This window comes from Phragmites australis, chromosome 24 (genome assembly GCF_958298935.1).
Source record: "Phragmites australis chromosome 24, lpPhrAust1.1, whole genome shotgun sequence".
Taxonomy (NCBI): Eukaryota; Viridiplantae; Streptophyta; class Magnoliopsida; order Poales; family Poaceae; genus Phragmites; species Phragmites australis.
In genome coordinates this window covers 6,716,035-6,734,422 of record NC_084944.1, presented here as the reverse complement: position 1 = coordinate 6,734,422, position 18,388 = coordinate 6,716,035, and the positions used below count along the sequence as shown (strand labels likewise).

General features: G+C 44.8%; 4 protein-coding genes across 4 annotated transcripts; 3 read left to right on the top strand and 1 right to left on the bottom strand.

Annotated features, from left to right (window-relative positions):
- The first annotated feature begins 1,146 nt into the window (after nucleotides 1-1,146).
- LOC133907515 (NADPH-dependent aldehyde reductase-like protein, chloroplastic) lies at nucleotides 1,147-2,167 on the top strand. Its single transcript, XM_062349568.1, has one exon. It carries the CDS (start codon nucleotides 1,226-1,228, stop codon nucleotides 1,994-1,996), a length of 771 nt encoding a protein of 256 aa, XP_062205552.1. The 5' UTR covers nucleotides 1,147-1,225; the 3' UTR covers nucleotides 1,997-2,167.
- Nucleotides 2,168-6,694: 4,527 nt separating this feature from the next.
- Nucleotides 6,695-11,476, top strand: LOC133907449 (plant intracellular Ras-group-related LRR protein 8). The gene is made up of 10 exons (XM_062349500.1): nucleotides 6,695-6,940; nucleotides 7,025-7,119; nucleotides 7,459-7,623; nucleotides 8,164-8,274; nucleotides 8,360-8,460; nucleotides 9,176-9,313; nucleotides 9,933-9,981; nucleotides 10,104-10,169; nucleotides 10,833-10,952; nucleotides 11,190-11,476. The coding sequence occupies exons 1-10, from the start codon at nucleotides 6,784-6,786 to the stop codon at nucleotides 11,307-11,309; spliced, it is 1,122 nt and encodes a 373-aa protein (XP_062205484.1). The 5' UTR covers nucleotides 6,695-6,783; the 3' UTR covers nucleotides 11,310-11,476.
- On the bottom strand, nucleotides 11,398-12,509 carry LOC133907450 (NADPH-dependent aldehyde reductase-like protein, chloroplastic). Its single transcript, XM_062349501.1, has one exon. The coding sequence runs from the start codon at nucleotides 12,396-12,398 to the stop codon at nucleotides 11,625-11,627; it is 774 nt and encodes a 257-aa protein (XP_062205485.1). The 5' UTR covers nucleotides 12,399-12,509; the 3' UTR covers nucleotides 11,398-11,624.
- A 2,748-nt stretch (nucleotides 12,510-15,257) lies between these two features.
- LOC133907447 (uncharacterized) lies at nucleotides 15,258-17,557 on the top strand. The gene has a single exon (XM_062349499.1). It carries the CDS (start codon nucleotides 15,381-15,383, stop codon nucleotides 17,280-17,282), a length of 1,902 nt encoding a protein of 633 aa, XP_062205483.1. The 5' UTR covers nucleotides 15,258-15,380; the 3' UTR covers nucleotides 17,283-17,557.
- The last annotated feature ends 831 nt before the right edge of the window (nucleotides 17,558-18,388 follow it).

Genomic DNA, 18,388 nt, shown 5'->3' with positions numbered 1-18,388 from the left:
TCGTCTCCCGTTCGGGAGTGTTTGATTATAAATATGACTTGGCAATTCATCATATTTATAAGAAGATGCTCCTGAATTGTCCACATACTTTGGACAGTTCGAGAATATGTGGCCCGAGTAGTAGGTTTATGTGCTCTTGTATAGTTCTAGAGAGAATTTCGGTGGTGTCTCCATGTTGTTCTTTGGATACACACCCTCTCGGCTCGTTGTCGAGATGCATATTTGGAGAACAACGAGGAGGTGCTGCCAAAATTTTCTCCAGAACAAGAACATAGAAACCTACTCGGGCCACATATCTTCGAATGGGATTAGGACCTATCTTTGCCCATTAGAAATTAGCTAGGATCATTTGCTTTAGATTAGAAATACATCATATTTTCATAAATTCGTATAAAAATGAATATAATTACTAAGACTTATACAATTATATTTGCGTATTTATATCTACTAAATGTTTGCCAACGAGTCATCGAGATCCTCTTAAGAAGCACAAGCTCCCAGTCAGACGTCTGCGCAACCAGGTCCCAATGGAGCAACAGTACAAAAGCCAATGGCACAAGTACAATGACCGACTGAAAAGATTATTATCATAGAAATCAATTATAAAACACGTTTCCCGCGTTATATTTTCCCCTACCCTCCTCACATCTAATAAAAATCCTTAAAATTCAAGTAATTTATCCACTTGTGCTATCTACTCTCGTCATCTAGTCTCCCCACCTCGTTACCTACTATAGATATAAAACTTGTTTTACTAATAAAAATAAATAAAGAAATTATGTATTTATTAAACAGTACTCCTATGATATAAAATTTTTATTTAATATTATCACATCTAATATTTATATTTTTATTATACTGCACGGAACTTAGCTAGTGGGGGAATTGTTGAAGATACTACGTATGCGCTCGCAGAAAATCCTTGCTTCTGTATCTCACCTTGTACGTCATTACCGCACCGAGTCCTCCACGTAGTCACGCCCCATGCCATCGGTTAGAAAAAAATAACCATGGTAACGTGTTGGCAATAACCTGCACCAACCGAGACCATCGTCACCCTCTACGTCACATTTCACCGGACCGTGGTGCCTGAACACTCGCATAAATCCACGGCCATCACGCGATTGGAGCACAGCAAAACTCGTGCACAGACTGCATACGGGAACACGTCCACTACGTACGTGACACGGACACCACGACGGTGAACGACGGCACGCAGCTAGCCATGGCAGCATCCAACGCGCAGCTCCCACTCGACGGCCGCGTCGCGCTCGTCACAGGCGGCTCACGCGGCATCGGCCGCGAGGTGTCCTCCCACCTCGCCGCCCTCGGCGCGCGCGTCGTGGTCAACTACGCGTCCAACTCCGCCAGGGCCGACGAGCTCGTCGCGGAGCTCACCTCTCGCGGCCACAGTGCGGTCGCGGTTCGCGCGGACGTGTCTGACCCGGACGCCGTGCGCGCGCTCTTCGACCGCACCGTGGAGGCCTTCGGCTCCCCGCCGCACATCGTGGTCTCCTGCGCCGGCCTCCTCAACGCCAAGTACCCCGCGCTCGCGGACACTACGGTCGAGGACTTCGACGCCATGTTCGCGGTGAACGTGCGCGGCACGTTCTTGGCCTGCCGTGAGGCAGCCAGGCGCATCCCACCGAACAGCGGAGGCCGCATCGTGACGTTCTCGTCGTCGATCATGGGCACCCTCCTGCCGGGGTACGCGGCGTACACGGCGACCAACGGCGCCGTGGAGGCCATGACGAGGATCCTGGCCAAGGAGGTCGCGGCGAAGGGGGTGACCGCGAACGTGGTCGCGCCGGGGCCCGTGCGCACCGAGCTGTTCTTGGCCGGGAAGGACGAGGCGTTCCTGCGGAGCGTGGAGGAGCGGTCCATGGGGCGCATCGCCGAGACCACGGAAGTGGCGGCGGTGGTGGCGTTCTTGGTGAGCGACGCCGCGGCGTGGGTGAACGGCCAGGTCATCAGGGTCAATGGGGGCTTCGCCTAAGCGCAAATGGTGGTCAGAGTTTATTCAGTGCTGGCATGTCAAAAGTTGATAGTACGTCGTTTGAGTGTACAAGTTACTGCAATTATCTATGTAACTCGATTAAGGTGCTTTTGATTGTCTAGTCTTATTGGTTTGCTACTAGTTACAAAATTCCAATGTTTTGAAATGCAATGCTTCGGACTAGTATATAGTATTGTGTTGTATCTATGGATATTAAACTATGGGTGTTGCTAAATTTCAAATGTCTGAAATGAATGATTTTTTTAGACGATGAATCACATATGTCCAATTCTAATCTAATGGTCTAGAACCGAGCAGTTTGTTTATCTTCTTCCTCCCTCCATTTCTTCCTCCCGTAATGCTCCCTTGCCCTGCCCGTCTCCCGCTGCTGGATCCGTCGTCACCGTCACTCCCTCGCTAACCAATTCATTTTCGAGCTCCCTCATTGCCAACCCCGCTCACCACCTGCAACACCAGCACCACTGTTGTCACTCGCCGCACCGCCAAGCCACCGCCCCCGAACCCCCCCCCCCTCCCCTAATTCCAACGGCCGTCGGGTGCCTGTACTCCAGAGACGTGTTAAACTATTTATTTTTACGTTCCTTTGAAATTTCTACGTACATCACTAGAATTTTGCAAGAGTTTATCGTTCAACTCTCGCGAGATACCTCAATCTCCTTGCTTCCCTAAATTTTAGTTTCTTGATTGTCCAGATTTCATGGAAGTCCATGGTAGACCGACACAAAATGCATGCAGCTCTTCTGCGATTCTTTCAAAAGAAAACAAGAACATTTCAGGATCGTTCCAATTTATCACTAGTGGCAAAAAAAAATGCATACGAGTCACATATCAAAACATTTGACTACGAAGTCAATCTAGGAGGAACTAGACGATATTATAAAAAAATAGGTAACTAAATTCGTATGGAAGAGGATTCGAATCTAGTTAGTCTAGACGTACATCTAGACTCTCAACCAACTATGCTCGGTTACTAAAAATGAAATCAAACTATGAGTAACTATGTGACATTATAAATAAAAATAAATAGGCATTCATATTCGCGTTGAAGAGAACTTGAATCTAGATAGTCTAGGCGTATATCCACATCTTCAACTACCTAAACTATGCTCAATTCCTATAAAATATTTTACTATAAACTGAGTATAGCAGATTATGGTACTTGTAAAGAAACTTACCCATCCGAATTCAAATTCCAGACTCAGTATAGGTGCTCATATTTATAAAATATTTATATATATTCTTCGTCTAAAAAAATCAAAACATTTTTCTCAGACTTTTGTACATCGGATCTACATCAAATGGCTCTGATGTTTCCTCTCACCTTGCATTTGTTTGCCTGTCTTATTGTAATGGGCGAATTCTCTCTGTACCGTAAAAAAGTAGCTATTCTCTCTGTACTATCAAAAATTTCGAACTTTCTTATCTACTATCATTTTTAAGCTTTCTTCCCTTATCTGCCATCATTTTTAGCTTTCTTTCCTCTTTCCTCTTAACACTCCGTCAGCCACTCCCGTCGAAAATCACCGTGCAAGGGTACTGTTTATGATGCACATCATCAGACTCCTGTTTCTAAAAACAAATCAGTGGTCTTCTGTTTCTCTAAAAATCCTAAAAAAATTTGTACGTGTTATGTAATACATGTGCAACCTATTTTAATTAGATTCACCCAAAAAAACATATGTAGAATTTGAATTAAATTTCTTCAAATAAGATTATTTTAATAAGTTCTAATAATTGTTACAGCCTCAAATAAAATCCCAAAATCTTGTAAAATCACTAATATTCTTCTTATATAATGAAATAATTTCTAAAATTATTTACAGACCTAGGTTATATGGTGAAAAAGTGAGTTCATTTGTAATACTCTATTTATATGCATTTATATCTATTTATAAAAATGCATATAAATAGAGCATTACAAACGAACTCACTTTTTCACCATATAACCTAGGGCTAGAAATAATTTTAGAAATTATTCCATCATATAAGAAGAGCATTAGTGAATTTTACAAGGTTTTGGGATTTTATTTGAGACTGTAACAATTGTTAGAAGTTATAAAAATAGTTTTTTTTTTGAAGAATTTTAGTTTAAATTTTACATAGGTTTTTTAGGTGAATCCAATTAAGAAATAAAATACCACTGATTTTTCGAGAAACACGAGGTTGATGTGCCTTGTGAACAGTATCCATGCACGCTGATTAATGGCAGATAAGAAAGTTTAAATTTTTTGATGGCACAAGGGGAAAGGCTACTTTTTTAATAGCATAGAGGGAATTTGTCCTATTATAATCGAGCATGTAATGGAGTTGCTATGGTCTGGTAAATACTGGGTCAATGAGGGAATGGAGCTCCAATGTTAGTTTGCTTGATTTTATCATGCTTCTATCTTTGATTCTTTGTCTATCTTGATAGCTAATGATTCAACTCAGCATCTAAGTTAATAGAATTTATTTTCCATCTAAGAAAAACTTACTCCCCTTAGTACCTACGCAACACAAATAGTGTGCGAAAACTTCACCTCTACCCCCTGTAAACACTAACTTGCCTTTGCCTTATTCACCCATCTTGTGCCCGCAACGGTTCCCCCTCTCTCCATCCAGTATGGATTACCATAAACAAATGCAACCAACCAATCCCACTTGCCACTTCATTTCCACGTCTGCATAGGCCACCTCAACCCCGACACTAACTTGCTGAACCCACCATCATCAAAGGAGATAGCGCCGCCACCGACCATAGCAACTAGGGGTGGACAATTGGTTAATACGGTTATTATGGCTCAGTTTGTTCATTTTTTCAAAAGATCGGTTTTCAGAAACTAGAAATCGAAATAACCTAGGGAAAAGCAATACCAAACCTAAATAACCGATATATTTTGGTTTGGTTTCTCTGGTTTTTTATTTTAAAACAAAACTTCTACACAACTCAATAGATGCACAAACGGCATATCATTGCAATGCAAATACAGACATAAAGGCGTATGACATGAAAAAATCACAATAAGTCCAACATAACACTTCAAATAGTCTTAGGCCAGGCCAGGAGATGCCTGAGTGGCTTGGGTCATGGACCTTAAGCGGTTTAGGCTAGGATTTGTGGGCCTTAGGAGCTGACAAATATATATCTATGTATATTTTGGTTTATACGGTTTGTTCAGTTTTTGGAGTCTGAAAACCAAAAATAAATTGGTTAACTGAACAACACGACTTTGAAAACCGAACAAACCATAAAAATTGGTTATTTCAGTTCGATTTCTATGTTCGGTTTTTGGCTCTCTTTTTTCCCACACTTAGTAGCAACAATCTTGAAGCAAATTTGAAAACAACGAATTTGTGTGACCCCTCAAAATTTGAGTGATTTGTACCAAATTTGTAAAATAAATATTAAAAAAAGTTTAGAATTTTAAATAGAACACATGAAACTATTGAAAATTCCTTTTTTTTAACACATGAATTCAGTTTTTGCCTTCTTTTTTTTTTGTTTGAAAGGGGGAACCGGAGTGAGTTAAGGAGGAAAATAGAGCACTCAAAATGCATTTTGCCCAAGGGAGAAAAAATGTAGAGGCCAAAAAAGAGCCAATTGATTTTTTGCCATCGTCAAGATTAGGCTTCGATAATTTGCCATCCTCAACATGCAACACTTCAAATTGCAACTCTCTTTGTTGCCACATTGATTTTTCTTTTACCATTTTGGCCTCTTTTATTACTTTTTATTTTCTTTTTCACTCTCCAGCCACGCGAAATGACTGGATTGCCCCTATCTTCTTCCCATCCTCTGGCCAAAAGGGGTTAGTTGATCACCATCGATGCCGGTGGCGGACTCTAGGCACTCCCGGAGCTCGTGCAGGAGCCGTAGGAACGTGGTGATGTGCCGTCGGCACCTTGTGAACTTGTGCTCGTCCCAGTCTTGGATGTCGCCAGCCTTCGGTTGCCTCTGGTTGCGGCAGTGACGGACGGAGCTATCAATCGTGTTAAGGATGGCATGCGCCCAGATGGAGCTCAGCCACTCAACGTCAGGGTACACATAAGGCTCCCCGTCGTCGCCATCGTTGGGCACGGTGGCATTGTGGGCGGTCTCCATCTCCTCGAGGAAGCCATTGTGGCAGCACAGGCGCTTGATCTCCACCTCGCTCTCTGTGGGGCTCACCGCCACGCGCGCATATGTGGCACAAGTACCTCCACGAGCTTTTTGTGTGTTGCCTTGCCAATGCGGCTACTCTAATTCTTCGTGCTAGATTTGGAGGCCGTGGTGACGAGATCGACAACGGGATGGTGGCTGCCAGAGTAGAGGAAGAAATTGGTGCAGGCTCGATTGAGGTAGGGATGCGGTGGGGGTCGAGCGGGGAATCGTCGCAGAAGCCCGCTGCGGTGCTCCTCTTACTTTGAAACGGCTTGGGGGCAGAGGATTCGTCTGAGCCCGCCGTGGCCGCTGAAGTAGAGGTCGTGCTAGCGCCGGTGGTTGAGACGAAGGAGCAGCTGATAAGGAGAGGAGGGGCAATCCGATCATTTCCCGTGGTTGGAGAGTGGAAAAGAAAATGAAAAGGAATAAAAGAGTCCAAAATGGAAAAAAAAAAATCAATGTGGCAACAAAGAGATAGACAATTTGAAGTGTTGCATATGGAGGATGGCAAATTATCGAAGACGCTATGGCAAAAAAATAAAATAAAATTCAATTGGTCCCCAAAAAATGCTGTTGCGTACTTGCCTGCACTTGACTCGGATCCTCGATCGATCGACCAGAGCCCAGAGGAGAGGGGACAGAGGCCATGGAGAGTTCGCCGCCCACCATCACCGTCCAGGTCAAGTTCGCCGGCCGGACCATCCCGGTGGAGGTCCCCGCCGCCGCCTCCACCGCTGAGCTGAAGCGCCTCCTCCAGCCGCTCACCAACGTCCTCCCCCGCGGCCAGAGGCTCGTCTGCAAAGGCACCGATCCCCAAACCCTTATTACCTCCTGAGGGTACCGATCCGCTCCTGTAGTTACCAATCCTGACTCCCTTGTGGCCGCAGGCAAGGTGCTCCCGGACGCCGCGAGCCTGAGCTCCATGCAGGTGGTGGACGGATCCAAGGTCATGCTCATCGCTTCGCAGGGGCTCCATCAGGGGGTACGGCATCAATCACCTCGCTCTGTCCCAATTTGGGTGCTGTTTTGCTGCGTTTGTTTTATTCCTTGTCTCCAGATGTTTAGGCTTGAATTTGTTGGAATAAGGCGCAGTCCGCGAGCATGCCCAAATGGTCGATTTGGGTCGGTTGAGCTGGGCTGGTGGGTGGATAAGGAACGAAAGTTTTAGTTGTTATTACTTGTTAAACGTGTCATAGACCATAGGGTAACTGGATTTATTTCACCATTTTGATGCATCCTCTGTGAATGTTTTGTGGGGAAAATAGAAGCAGGGAACAATTTTTTCATGGCATTACACTTTTATATGTCTGCTCTCAAACAGGATGGCCCCATCACAAAAAATAGCAGCATCCCGACAACAACTGCAAGAAAAACCTCGAATGTTAAGGAAAGCCAAACGCAAAAACCAGAGGCAGCAGTCAACAAAAGCCGATCGGAGCGTTGGAAATTAACAGGTGTTGTTGCACTACATGATTGTGACTTGAAGGTATCTGATCCCAACTTGTTTGGATTGCTTTTTATGCATACTGGCACAGGATAGTTGTGATTTGAAATTTTGGGACTTGCCACATGTACTTATCTGCCCATAGTTAATGAAAGTGCGAGCAGTCTGTTGGTTGCGAAGAAGCGCAGTCACATACTCACATGCTTAATCATTATTGACTTTGTAGCAAACAAGTCCTAAAAGAAAATAGTCGAACAGCGTACTTGCAAGAATTCTTGTGCAATTTTCTAGTCATGATTGACAGACTGACTTGTGACCTATCCCTCTGACTACACTATATACTGAATTTGTTCTGGCATTGCATGCATGGCATTTACAGTTTCATCACCAAATGCAGACACAGGCATGTGGTTTAGTCATTTGTCCATCAATGCTACTGTTTCCTGAGCCATTCAACATTCATTACCTCCATTGTTATGAAATTTAAGACATTTATTTGGTATTACCTGTTTATTTGCCCATACTAATTCCCCTTTGAATTGTAAGTTAGACTTACTTTTTTGTGGATGTCTTTCCCTGTAGGCAATGCCTGAAGAAGTCTGGGACTGTGGCCCTTCTATACGAGTACTGGATGTCAGTAACAACTGTATCAAGGAAATTCCACACAAAATCGCTGCTCTTAAATCTCTAAATGTAATTATCATTTCCCACCATGTGAATTGGGTTTTCTTCTTTCATGAGGAACTATAGTTAAAAATGACATAAATTTATATTGCAGAAATTGCTCCTAACTGCCAATGATATAGCTGATGAGAACATCAGCTGGGAAGGTCTATCATGTCTTAAAAAATTATTAAGTTTATCTTTAAGCCAAAACCGGTAGGTTGGATTCTCAAACTCATGTTATGTTATTCATACAAATACCATGAATTCTCTGTGATGTTGCCAGTGGATATAAGGAATTTCTTATAATTTCCTTGAAATAATTATGTTCTCTGAATATAGTTTTGCTCTTGATTCTCACTTTTCTGTTTTGACTCGCCCATTGTGAGCTAGATATTGACCTAGAATCAACCAATAGCCGACAGAAAGCTGAAACATCTCGTCTGTTGAAAAAGAAGAGAGGCTGCAAATTGATTCTTGGTTTGTAGTTTTTTCTTTAAGCGTGTGGTAGAATCCTTGAGGTGCGAAATTTATGTCAGTGCCTTATCCGGTGCAAATTATTCATCTACTTTGGTTCTCTGCACTTGCATATTATCATGAATTTGTTAGTTTAAACAGGATATTGAGTAGCTTAAAGATTACTTCTTTTATTTGAATTGTCTTGTTGAAGAACTAACCCTCACGATCTTTTTCACCGATGTCTTTGCCTACATCTTTCAATAGAAATTTGTCAGTTGACTCTCCTCCTGTGAAAGATGCATGTGAAAGATTACCTACATACAGAAAGGGAAATTTTCATAGTTTTTGTTAGATGTTTAGAACACAACATCTGTGATCATTTTAGTGTTGTCAATCAGGATGTCTAACAAGCGTATTTTTGGTATACACGGTAACAAGATAATATGATACTCACTTCCTCTTTATCTTGCAGACTGGTTAATTTGCCTTCAACGTTGGGATCACTGACTTCTCTACGTGAACTTCGTATCGCAAATAACATGCTTGATTACTTACCTGTCGAAATAGGATCGCTGAAGCATCTCCAGATTCTGATTGCAAGTAATAATAGGTTGTGCTAGAACTTACCAATTGTTGGACTGCCGCACCTTACTATGTTCTCTCATATTTTGACATGTTTATAGCCGAATTTACATTTGTTTGTTCTACCTACTACTAAACAAATGCTTTAGATTGAGAAGTGATACAAGATTACTGAAACACGTGACCATCTATGAGACTGTGTATGTGTTTGTCAATGACGTTTAGGATTGAAAGAACCATGTCTGGATAGTGTGACATACCAGTGTCTTGAGCTTGACTCTTGTCTCTTGACAGCTATAATTTTCTAGTGCTGATTCAAAAAATTTAAATACAATTTTAAAAGACAATAGTTATGTTTATAGTGGAATGTACATTTTGTACTTGTGTTTGTGGCACAGAAAACAGGGAAAAACCTTAGTGATATTTTTTGTTTTTGTAGCACGCTTAGTTACTAATGTTCACATACCGGCGGCTTGTGACTGGTTCTATCATAGAAAAAAGTTGGCAAAGGGAGCAGAGAACATTCTTTTGTGTCCCGTCTTTCTATAACTACTGATGGGAACTACAGTAGTATTACTTTGTCAAGGAATTAAAATTTAAATGGTATGGTGAATGTCCCATTTGACACATTTTCACTTTGTTGGCAGGATAACGTCATTGCCTTCATCTATAGGAGATTGTGAATCTCTCACTGAGGTGTGTTCTTTCTGTCATATATTACCCATTTCTGCTTCATATATAAATCACTATATATTGAACACTTAACTATTTTGATCTCCCATTGGCAGTATGTTTTACCCAAATTTTGAATTCGTCAGGTTGACTTGTCATCAAATCTTTTAGCTGAACTGCCGGAGGCCTTTGCGAACCTTTACAATCTCAAGGTTTGTGCCTTAAGCTACATGGAAGATGTGTTTGTAATCGAAGAGTTGCTTTGCATATTTACCGCTAAGATAATTTTCATCACTAACACCAAATGATGTGCTGACGTAGCTTAACACGGTATCTTAAGTTGATGACATTAAAATGTCTCGTGGTTACAGATGATACCGCAAAATCCTTATTGTTAGATTGCGACGATGTTCACATTGCAGGTGCATAAATGAATGTACTATTATTCTAGCTAGTGCATAGCAGCAACACTACAAGATGTATGAGATGTTAGTAGTTTGGAAAATTGCTGCATGCAATTTTGTGGTCTTATGTAACTGTAGATTGAAGTTACATTTTTTTTGTCAGTATATCATGTACGGAACTTGGGTTTATGACCTGAGACAGACACAAAAAGTCAATTTTCTCTTGGATACAATTATTGCGTTCACAATCGTTAGCGTGGACTGGTTTAGTTACTTGACTGTGACTTTTCTGTCCTGCTGCTTCTAGCTATTACATTTATATTTGTTGGAGATGATTATTTCTGCCTATTTTGTGCTATAGATTTGTTTTCATTTTTCATTTTGCTTAAATGATGACTAAATCATTTGTTACAGTTGACACCGAAGCGAGCGTGTGTAACATACTTTATATGAAATAACTTTCTTCGACAGGTTTTGCATCTAAGGAATAACGGTCTTACATCCCTGCCTGCAACGTTATTCAAAAATTGCTCGCAGCTTACTACACTTGATCTCCATGGCACAGAAATCACAAACGATGTTCTTCGGCAGGTATCATTTCCTTAAGAGTTCGCATGTCTGCCCATCCATGTGCATGCTTCCTTCACACATTGTTAGTATTTGTACTTTGACACTTTGTTATCATCATTACTATGGTGAAATTTCCATGGTTACACCCTAAGTACGTGTTTAGTACGTTATCTGAACACTAAAGTTTGCTTTTTGTCTTTTCATCTTCATGGTTACACCCTAAGTATGTCAGTTTTACCTGTTTCGATTTGGAAACAGGTGGAGGGGTGGGAGGAGTTTGATGAGCGTCGGCGGCAGAAACATCAGAAGCAGCTCGACTTCCGTGTGGGCTCATCTGGTGTGTTCGATGAAGGCGCGGACGATGACAACAGGCGGTAGATAGTTTCCTGCTTGTTATGAGTAAGATTGTGTGCTCTGCTTCAGGCTTTTGTCCCAGAACAGCTGTACAATTGAGAACGGAAACGAGTTTCTTTTAGAGCATGAGATGAAAAACTTTGTTATTCACTGGATATATGTTTCTAAGAAATACTGGGCGTTGTGCTGAATATTTTGTAACATGGTATTCTAATCAAACTAGACAAAACACCATGAACATGATAACTGTATTACATCACAACCTGTCTCTTCCACTCGTACAGCCAACACGCCAGCATATCATCAACTTTCCACTCATACTTGTCTCTGTCCACGCACTCACGCTACGCCGCCGTTGACCCTGATGACCTGGCCGTTCACCCACGCCGCGGCGTCGCTCACCAGGAACGCCACCGCTGGCGCGATGTCTGTCGTCTCGGCGATGCGCCCCATGGACATCTGCGCCACTCTCTGTATGAACGCCTCGTCCTTCCCGGCCAAGAACAGCTCAGTGCGCACGGGCCCCGGCGCCACCACGTTAGCCGTGATCCCTTTCGCCGCCACCTCCTTGGCCAGGACCCTCGTCATCGCCTCCACGGCGGCGTTGGTCGCCACGTACGCCGCGTACCCTGGCGGGAGCGTGCCGACCGTCGTCGACGAGAACGTCACGATGCGGCCACCGCTGTTGGGCGGGATGCGCCTGGCCGCCTCCCGGCACACCAGGAACTTTCCGCGCGTGTTCACCGCGAACATGGCGTCGAAGTCCTCCAAGGCGGTGTCCTCGAGCTTGGGATACTTGGCGTCCAGGATGCCCGCGCAGGCGACCACGATGTGCGGCGGGGAGCCGAAGGCCTCCTCGGCGCGGTCGAAGAGCGCGCGCACGGCGTCCGGGTCGGAGACGTCCGCCCGGACGGCCACGGCGCGGAGGCCGCGCGAGCTGAGCTCCGCGACGAGCTCGTCCGCCCTGGCGGGGTTGGACGCGTAGTTGATCACGACGCGCGCGCCGAGCGCAGCGAGGTGGGAGGACACCTCGCGGCCGATGCCGCGGGAGCCGCCGGTGACGAGCGCGACGCGGTCATCGAGCGGGAGCGGCGCGGTGGACGCGGCTGCCATGGCGAGCTAGCTGCTTTGCTGTCGTCGCGTGCTTAATTTGCTCGTGTCGTGTCGTGTATGCCCGTGCCCTGTGTTGTTTCTGCGCGCGTTCTGCTGTGATCCAACTGCGAGATGGCAGTGGGTTTATACGAGCTTTGGCAGGTATCCGAACGTCACGGCTCCCGTCAACACACAGTGCGAGTGACAAGTCTCGGTCGGCCGAGGTTGACACTACCCGCGTGGCGGTCGCCTTTTTTTTCGAGTTCTGGCCGACGATGACGTGGGGAGTGACCACACGGAGGACTCGGCCGTCGCTACCGCGTACGCGGGCCGGAACCCATCGCCGCACACCCCTCCCACTCTACAGCTCAAGTATGTTATTTAGCCCACTTTGCGTGCATGCTTGGCCCAGATGTGTTTCTCGGCTCGGGTGATGGTGTACTCTTGGGGCATCGACAGTTGTTCATACTGATGAACCCTTTAATTTTTGAAGCAGCAGCATGCAGTGGAGCACTAGTCCTAGCTATAGACTTGTATATTCAGAGGATCTCGGTCGCTTTAGATTGTCAAGAGGTGATCAATGGAATCAAATGCCCAAATCTGGGTCCTTTTAGTGTGATTTTGAAGGAGATTTCAGCAAGAAGCGCACAATTTCGGGAGGTGCAGTTCAACCATGAACGGAGGGAACTCAACGGTGAGATGCATGCTCTGGCGAAGGCGGTGACGACGCTACGTGTTGGTAGGTATGTATGGCTTCAGAGGTCACCAGATTGTATTTGCTTACCGTTGAACATTACTGAATAAAGTTCCCCCGTTTAATCTCAAAAAAGAAGGTAATTCGTAAGCTTAGGTAGCATATTGGACTGTGCTAGCCTAAAGTTTTTTCTTCTCCTTTTTATTTATTTTGAGTGTATTCACTTCTTATTATTTACTTCTTTTAAGTACTTTTCTTCTTTGAAAAGTTACTTAGTTCATAACTTTTTTTATGAAAATATATTCATTTTTAGTTTTCAAACCATTTTTGTTCAAATTTATTTCTCTCCATGAACTAATGGATGAATTATGTACTAGTGGAACATCGCGAATGAGATAGCAGAACATCATATGTATTATTATTTTTAGATAAAAGAATAAATTATCGGAGCATATGTATTTATTGATATACATAACCATTCATTATTACAAAAGTACAACCATTGACCATCACACCCGCACAAAATATCATGATAATACATTGATTCTATACTAGTTTAACACTGCAAATTAATAAATGGAAGCAAACTCTAAAAAAGTGGAACAATGCCCATGAGCTAGTAGAATAATTGTATTTGACTTTTAAATGGAGGAAAATATTTATTTTTCTAGAAAAGGGGAGAAAAATTGTATTTAGTAGATGGGAAGGAGGTGCCCGACCACGTAGGCCATGGTTGACTAAACTGTACTCCCTGTCCACGTTTGGCGGGGACGTGGAGGGCTGAAGTGGAATGTGTGGGCTTGCGACCGATGGGAGGCGGAATTCATATAGTTAACGCGTTTGAAAAAAAACTTCTCGTAGCGTGTTATATGGTATTTTTTTCTATTTTTAGTTTTTTTTAAAAAAAATTATGTTTTTGTTTGTCAGAAAAGTTACTTTTAAAAATAGATCGTTAGCTTCTATAATAAATTTTGGTTTCTCAGCTCATAGCTTTTTAAAAAATATCTCTCAGCAAACTTCTCAGCTTTAGTTCATTTTTCTCAAAAACAGATTTCTAACTTCTCAAAAACCATTTCTCCAAACCCTATTTATTCTAGCTTACAGCTTTCGACTTTTGGCGGCGACAAGAGTAAAATTAGAAGAAAAAAAACAAACAGAGCCTTAAGATCTATACAAGAAGCAAGTTAACGGCTGAGATTACGTAGGTGGGAGATAGAGGTGGGTTAGTTTGGACACGTGGTGAGTTGCGGTTCACCCAGATGCGATGGTTAGGTGAGTATAGATGGATTTCGCATCTTTAAACTCAAATTTTCTCTCAAACCGTAAGTCTGTTTTTAAATTCATTTGAATTACTGTGTGTTTAGAATTAATGCAACATAATGAGATCCAACATGAATATTTCTTTCTTTTTTGAATTTTTAAAATTTAACATTTTGAATTGTACCTACCATTTTAACATTTTTTTGTGTCAAAATGTTAAACTAGGTTTCAAAAAATGTTGAACCAAGTCTAAGATTTTTAGAATGTTGAAAGGTATCAAATTGTAAACCTAATACATGGTGATTAGTTGCCTGGATTTGAGAAAAAAAGTAAGAAAAATAAAAAGAAGGGAAAACAAACCTGGTAAAATATAAAGTGCTCTGGATTCCATGAAGGTGGCGGCGCAAGACCGAACAAGAGGAGAATCGGCGTCCAATGCTAAGAAGGAGAATGGTGAAGGAACTCAGGAGCTCATAGACGACAATGGTGACAAGATACGAGCGGCAATATAAGCATACCTAAATCAGGGAGCACCGAGGTGATGACGGCTCGCCGCAAGGAGCTAGGGAAGCCATGCACAACAGGGAGCATGAGGAGGAGGAGGCAACAGGGAGCATGAGGAGGAGGGCGAGGGCTACAAGGATCGTGAAGGTGGCGGTGGTAGGCAACGGAGCATGACGAGAGAAGGGATATGTGAACATAGATATTATAATCAAACTATCAATCTTTTAAATGGTAAATCATCAATTTATTCGCGTATGCGCTTGCTTCGAATATGTGATATCTAAATCGGAATCCGAGGAACAAGAGAAGCCCAAGCAGCCCATCGGAATCCGAAGAACAGGCCGAAATCCCCGGGCCACAAGTCCACAACAGTCAACAGGCAGCCCGGCTGGCTGGCCGACAAAGGTCGCAACTCCCCTAAAAAAAAAAAAAAAAAAAAACTGGGAGGAGTGAGCTCCACGCCCCCTTGCTTGCGTCGTCCGCCCCCCGTCTCCATCCAGATCCCCACCCCTCCTCATTCCCACTCCACTCCCAGATCCGCGCGAATGCTGGGCCGCGCGGCGGGGCTGTCGGCGCCGCGGTGGCGCGGCGGGGCGATGGACCTGCGCGCGGCGCTGCGGTCGGGGGGCAACCTCCTCTTCGCGCTCTTCGTGGCCGCGGTGCTCGCCTTCACGCTCCTGGCGGCGGTCCACAGCCCCGAAGACCCGCTGCTCCACCCGTCCTCGCACCAGCTCACCGACTTCCTCACCTCCGCCACGTCCACCTCCACCTTCCTCGCCGACGACTCCGTGCTCCGCACCGGGGAGGATTTCAACTCCTCTTCCTCTTCCGCCGCCGAGGCCGGCGGCGTCGACGGAGGCGGAGTCGTCGCGGAGGACGTCTCGTTCATCAAGCTCTCGGACGTTGGGTCCGAGACCGAGAAGGCGGAGAGGGAGACGGAGCGGGCCGTCACCGTCGACACCGAGTCTGCCACGGGGGCGGCGGCCGAGGAGAACCCCATCGCCGAGGCGGTCTCGTGCGACACGGAGGCGCCGGTGGACTGCACGGGGGACAGGGACCTCTTCAACCTGCTCATGCGCACGGCCATCGAACGGTTCCCTGACCTCAACTTCTACCGCTTCGGCCGCCCCGTCGCCGTGCCGGGCAGCCCCATGGAGTGCGACCTCGCCTGGCGCTTCCGCCCAGCCGCCGACGCCATCGGCAACGGCCGGACCACCTACTACAAGGACTACCGCCGCTTCGCGCTCACCCGCGACGTCAACACCTGCACCCTCGTCGTCGACAGCGTCGGGGAGTACCACTCGGGTGTCGGCGCCAAGCGCAGCGGCCGGCGCAAGGGGAAGAAGGGGAAGAAGGGCAAGCGTGAGGCGCCGGTGACTGACTTCGTGCCGGCCAAGACGCAGATGAGGCTTGATGAGAACGCGGCCAATGAGGGCACCGCGGCTGTGGCCCAGCCGGTGCTGGTTGTTGGGGAGGCTGTCAATGACAGCTTGCCGGTGGTTGCGTCCGAGTCCGATTTCAGCCGTGGAAGGTACCTCATTTACATTGGCGGTGGCGAGAGGTGCAAGAGCATGAACCACTTCATTTGGGGGTTCTTGTGCGCACTCGGCGAGGCACAATTCTTAAACCGGACGCTTGTCATGGACCTCAATGTCTGCCTCAATGCACGGTATACTGCTAGTGGCAAGGATGAAGAGAAAGATTTTAGGCTCTACTTTGATTTCGAGCACTTGAAGGAATCAGCATCAGTCATCGACCAAAGCCAGTTCTGGCAAGATTGGGGGAAGTGGCACAAGAAGGATAGACTGAAGAACTACTATACTGAAGACATCAAGATGACCCCGAGGAAACTTCATGACGTCAAGGACACCCTGATCATGAGGAAGTTTGGGAATGTTGAACCGGATAACTACTGGTCACGTGTGTGCGAGGGTGAGACGGAGGGAGTGATCAAGCGCCCATGGCATTTCCTGTGGAAGTCCCGTCGCTTGATGGAGATTGTATCTGCCATTGCCTCACAGATGAGCTGGGACTTTGATTCGGTCCACATCGTGAGAGGGGATAAAGCCCAGAACACACAACTTTGGCCAAACCTTGATAGAGATACCTCGCCAGACAGCCTCCTTATGACACTTAATGATAAGGTTGGTGCTGGCCGGCATTTGTACATCGCTACTAATGAGCCCGACAAATCGTTCTTTGACCCACTTAAGGAAAAGTATAAAACACACTTCCTGGATGATTTCAAGGACTTGTGGGGTGAAAATAGTGAGTGGTTTGCTGAAACTAAGGAGCTAAGCAATGGTAAGCCAGTGGAATTCGATGGGTACATGAGGGTTGCAGTCGACACTGAGGTGTTCCTGAGGGGGAAGAGACATTTGGAGACATTCAACGATCTTACGCGTGATTGCAAGGATGGTGTGAATACATGCCCAGCTTCCTCCTGAACATCTGGTGGCCTAAGGTGAGCCGATATCTGAAATATTATGCTTGACAGAATATTTCCATCTGTGTTGTTGGTTCCTCATAAGCATCCGTGGCCTTGTTGTAGCTAGCTAGCCGGTATTAGTTTTTGTTATACCACGATTGCTGATTTTGTGCCTCCAGATTACATTTGTCTGTTGAGTTCATGCATTGGACTTATGCTGAGACAATTTGTTGATGTTACCTTATTGCAGCTGTGTTTTGTATCTCTCCTATAGCTCATCAATTTTTCAAACCACGACCATGTTACTCTCTATTCGCTACTACATAATGGGTTTTGACATTTGGTGTGTTGAACATAAACTCAGTTCAATCAATCTAACGCGAACATCAGTATTCAGTAAACCTGGTTTTGAAACAATCAGTACTCAGTAGTCATGTGAGTACTAGTACCAGTTGAATGAATACAATGCTCCGCCTTCCCTTTTACGAGTGAAAAATGACAACTCTTTTATGCGTTTCTTGCGCGCGCTGAATACCTAGATATGCAGTGACATCTTTCTTGCGTGAGCTGAAAATCTAAAAACTTACGATGTCTAGTCAGTTGCATTCGGTGGGATGCTCCAGCTTTAGTACCACATATATGAATATTTGTAGTGTGTTGATCATGCCACATAGCCACCTTATCTCCATTTCTGGGCTTTAACTGTGACTCTGTTCTAAGTTGATCTGATCTGTCTTGCTACGAATTCCTTGCATCTTCCTCTGAAATTTTGGCAAGATGATAATGGGCTAGGAACGCAAAATAGCTAGTTGTGGCCTTTTGGTTCACTTCTATAACTGTATTGCTGTACGTATTGTGTGGGGCGGTTTCGGGCACAGGTTCTTTTGAAATTTAGTACTGCTATGTGCATGTTTTGTTGGAAAACGGTAGTTTTATTAACTCTTGTAGTCGTATCAAGATGACACCACTTATAAGTTCACCCTTAGTTTCTGCATAAGAATGCATACAGCCAAATTTAGTCCTGCTATGTGCATGTACTAAGTTTAAATATTTTTCGTTTCTTTTTTGTCTCCTAAAGCTGATTTGTTTTGGTATGTCTAGGTGATAGTTGTGTAGTGGTTGTGG

Coding starts and splice junctions, on each gene's coding strand:
- LOC133907449 (XM_062349500.1), top strand. CDS start 6,784: ATGGAGAGTTCGCCGCCCACCATCACCGTCCAGGTCAAGTTCGCCGGC. Junction 10,170..10,832: donor CGAACCTTTACAATCTCAAG/GTTTGTGCCTTA, acceptor TTTCTTCGACAG/GTTTTGCATCTAAGGAATAA. Junction 10,953..11,189: donor CAAACGATGTTCTTCGGCAG/GTATCATTTCCT, acceptor ATTTGGAAACAG/GTGGAGGGGTGGGAGGAGTT.
- LOC133907515 (XM_062349568.1), top strand. CDS start 1,226: ATGGCAGCATCCAACGCGCAGCTCCCACTCGACGGCCGCGTCGCGCTC.
- LOC133907447 (XM_062349499.1), top strand. CDS start 15,381: ATGCTGGGCCGCGCGGCGGGGCTGTCGGCGCCGCGGTGGCGCGGCGGG.
- LOC133907450 (XM_062349501.1), bottom strand. CDS start 12,398: ATGGCAGCCGCGTCCACCGCGCCGCTCCCGCTCGATGACCGCGTCGCG.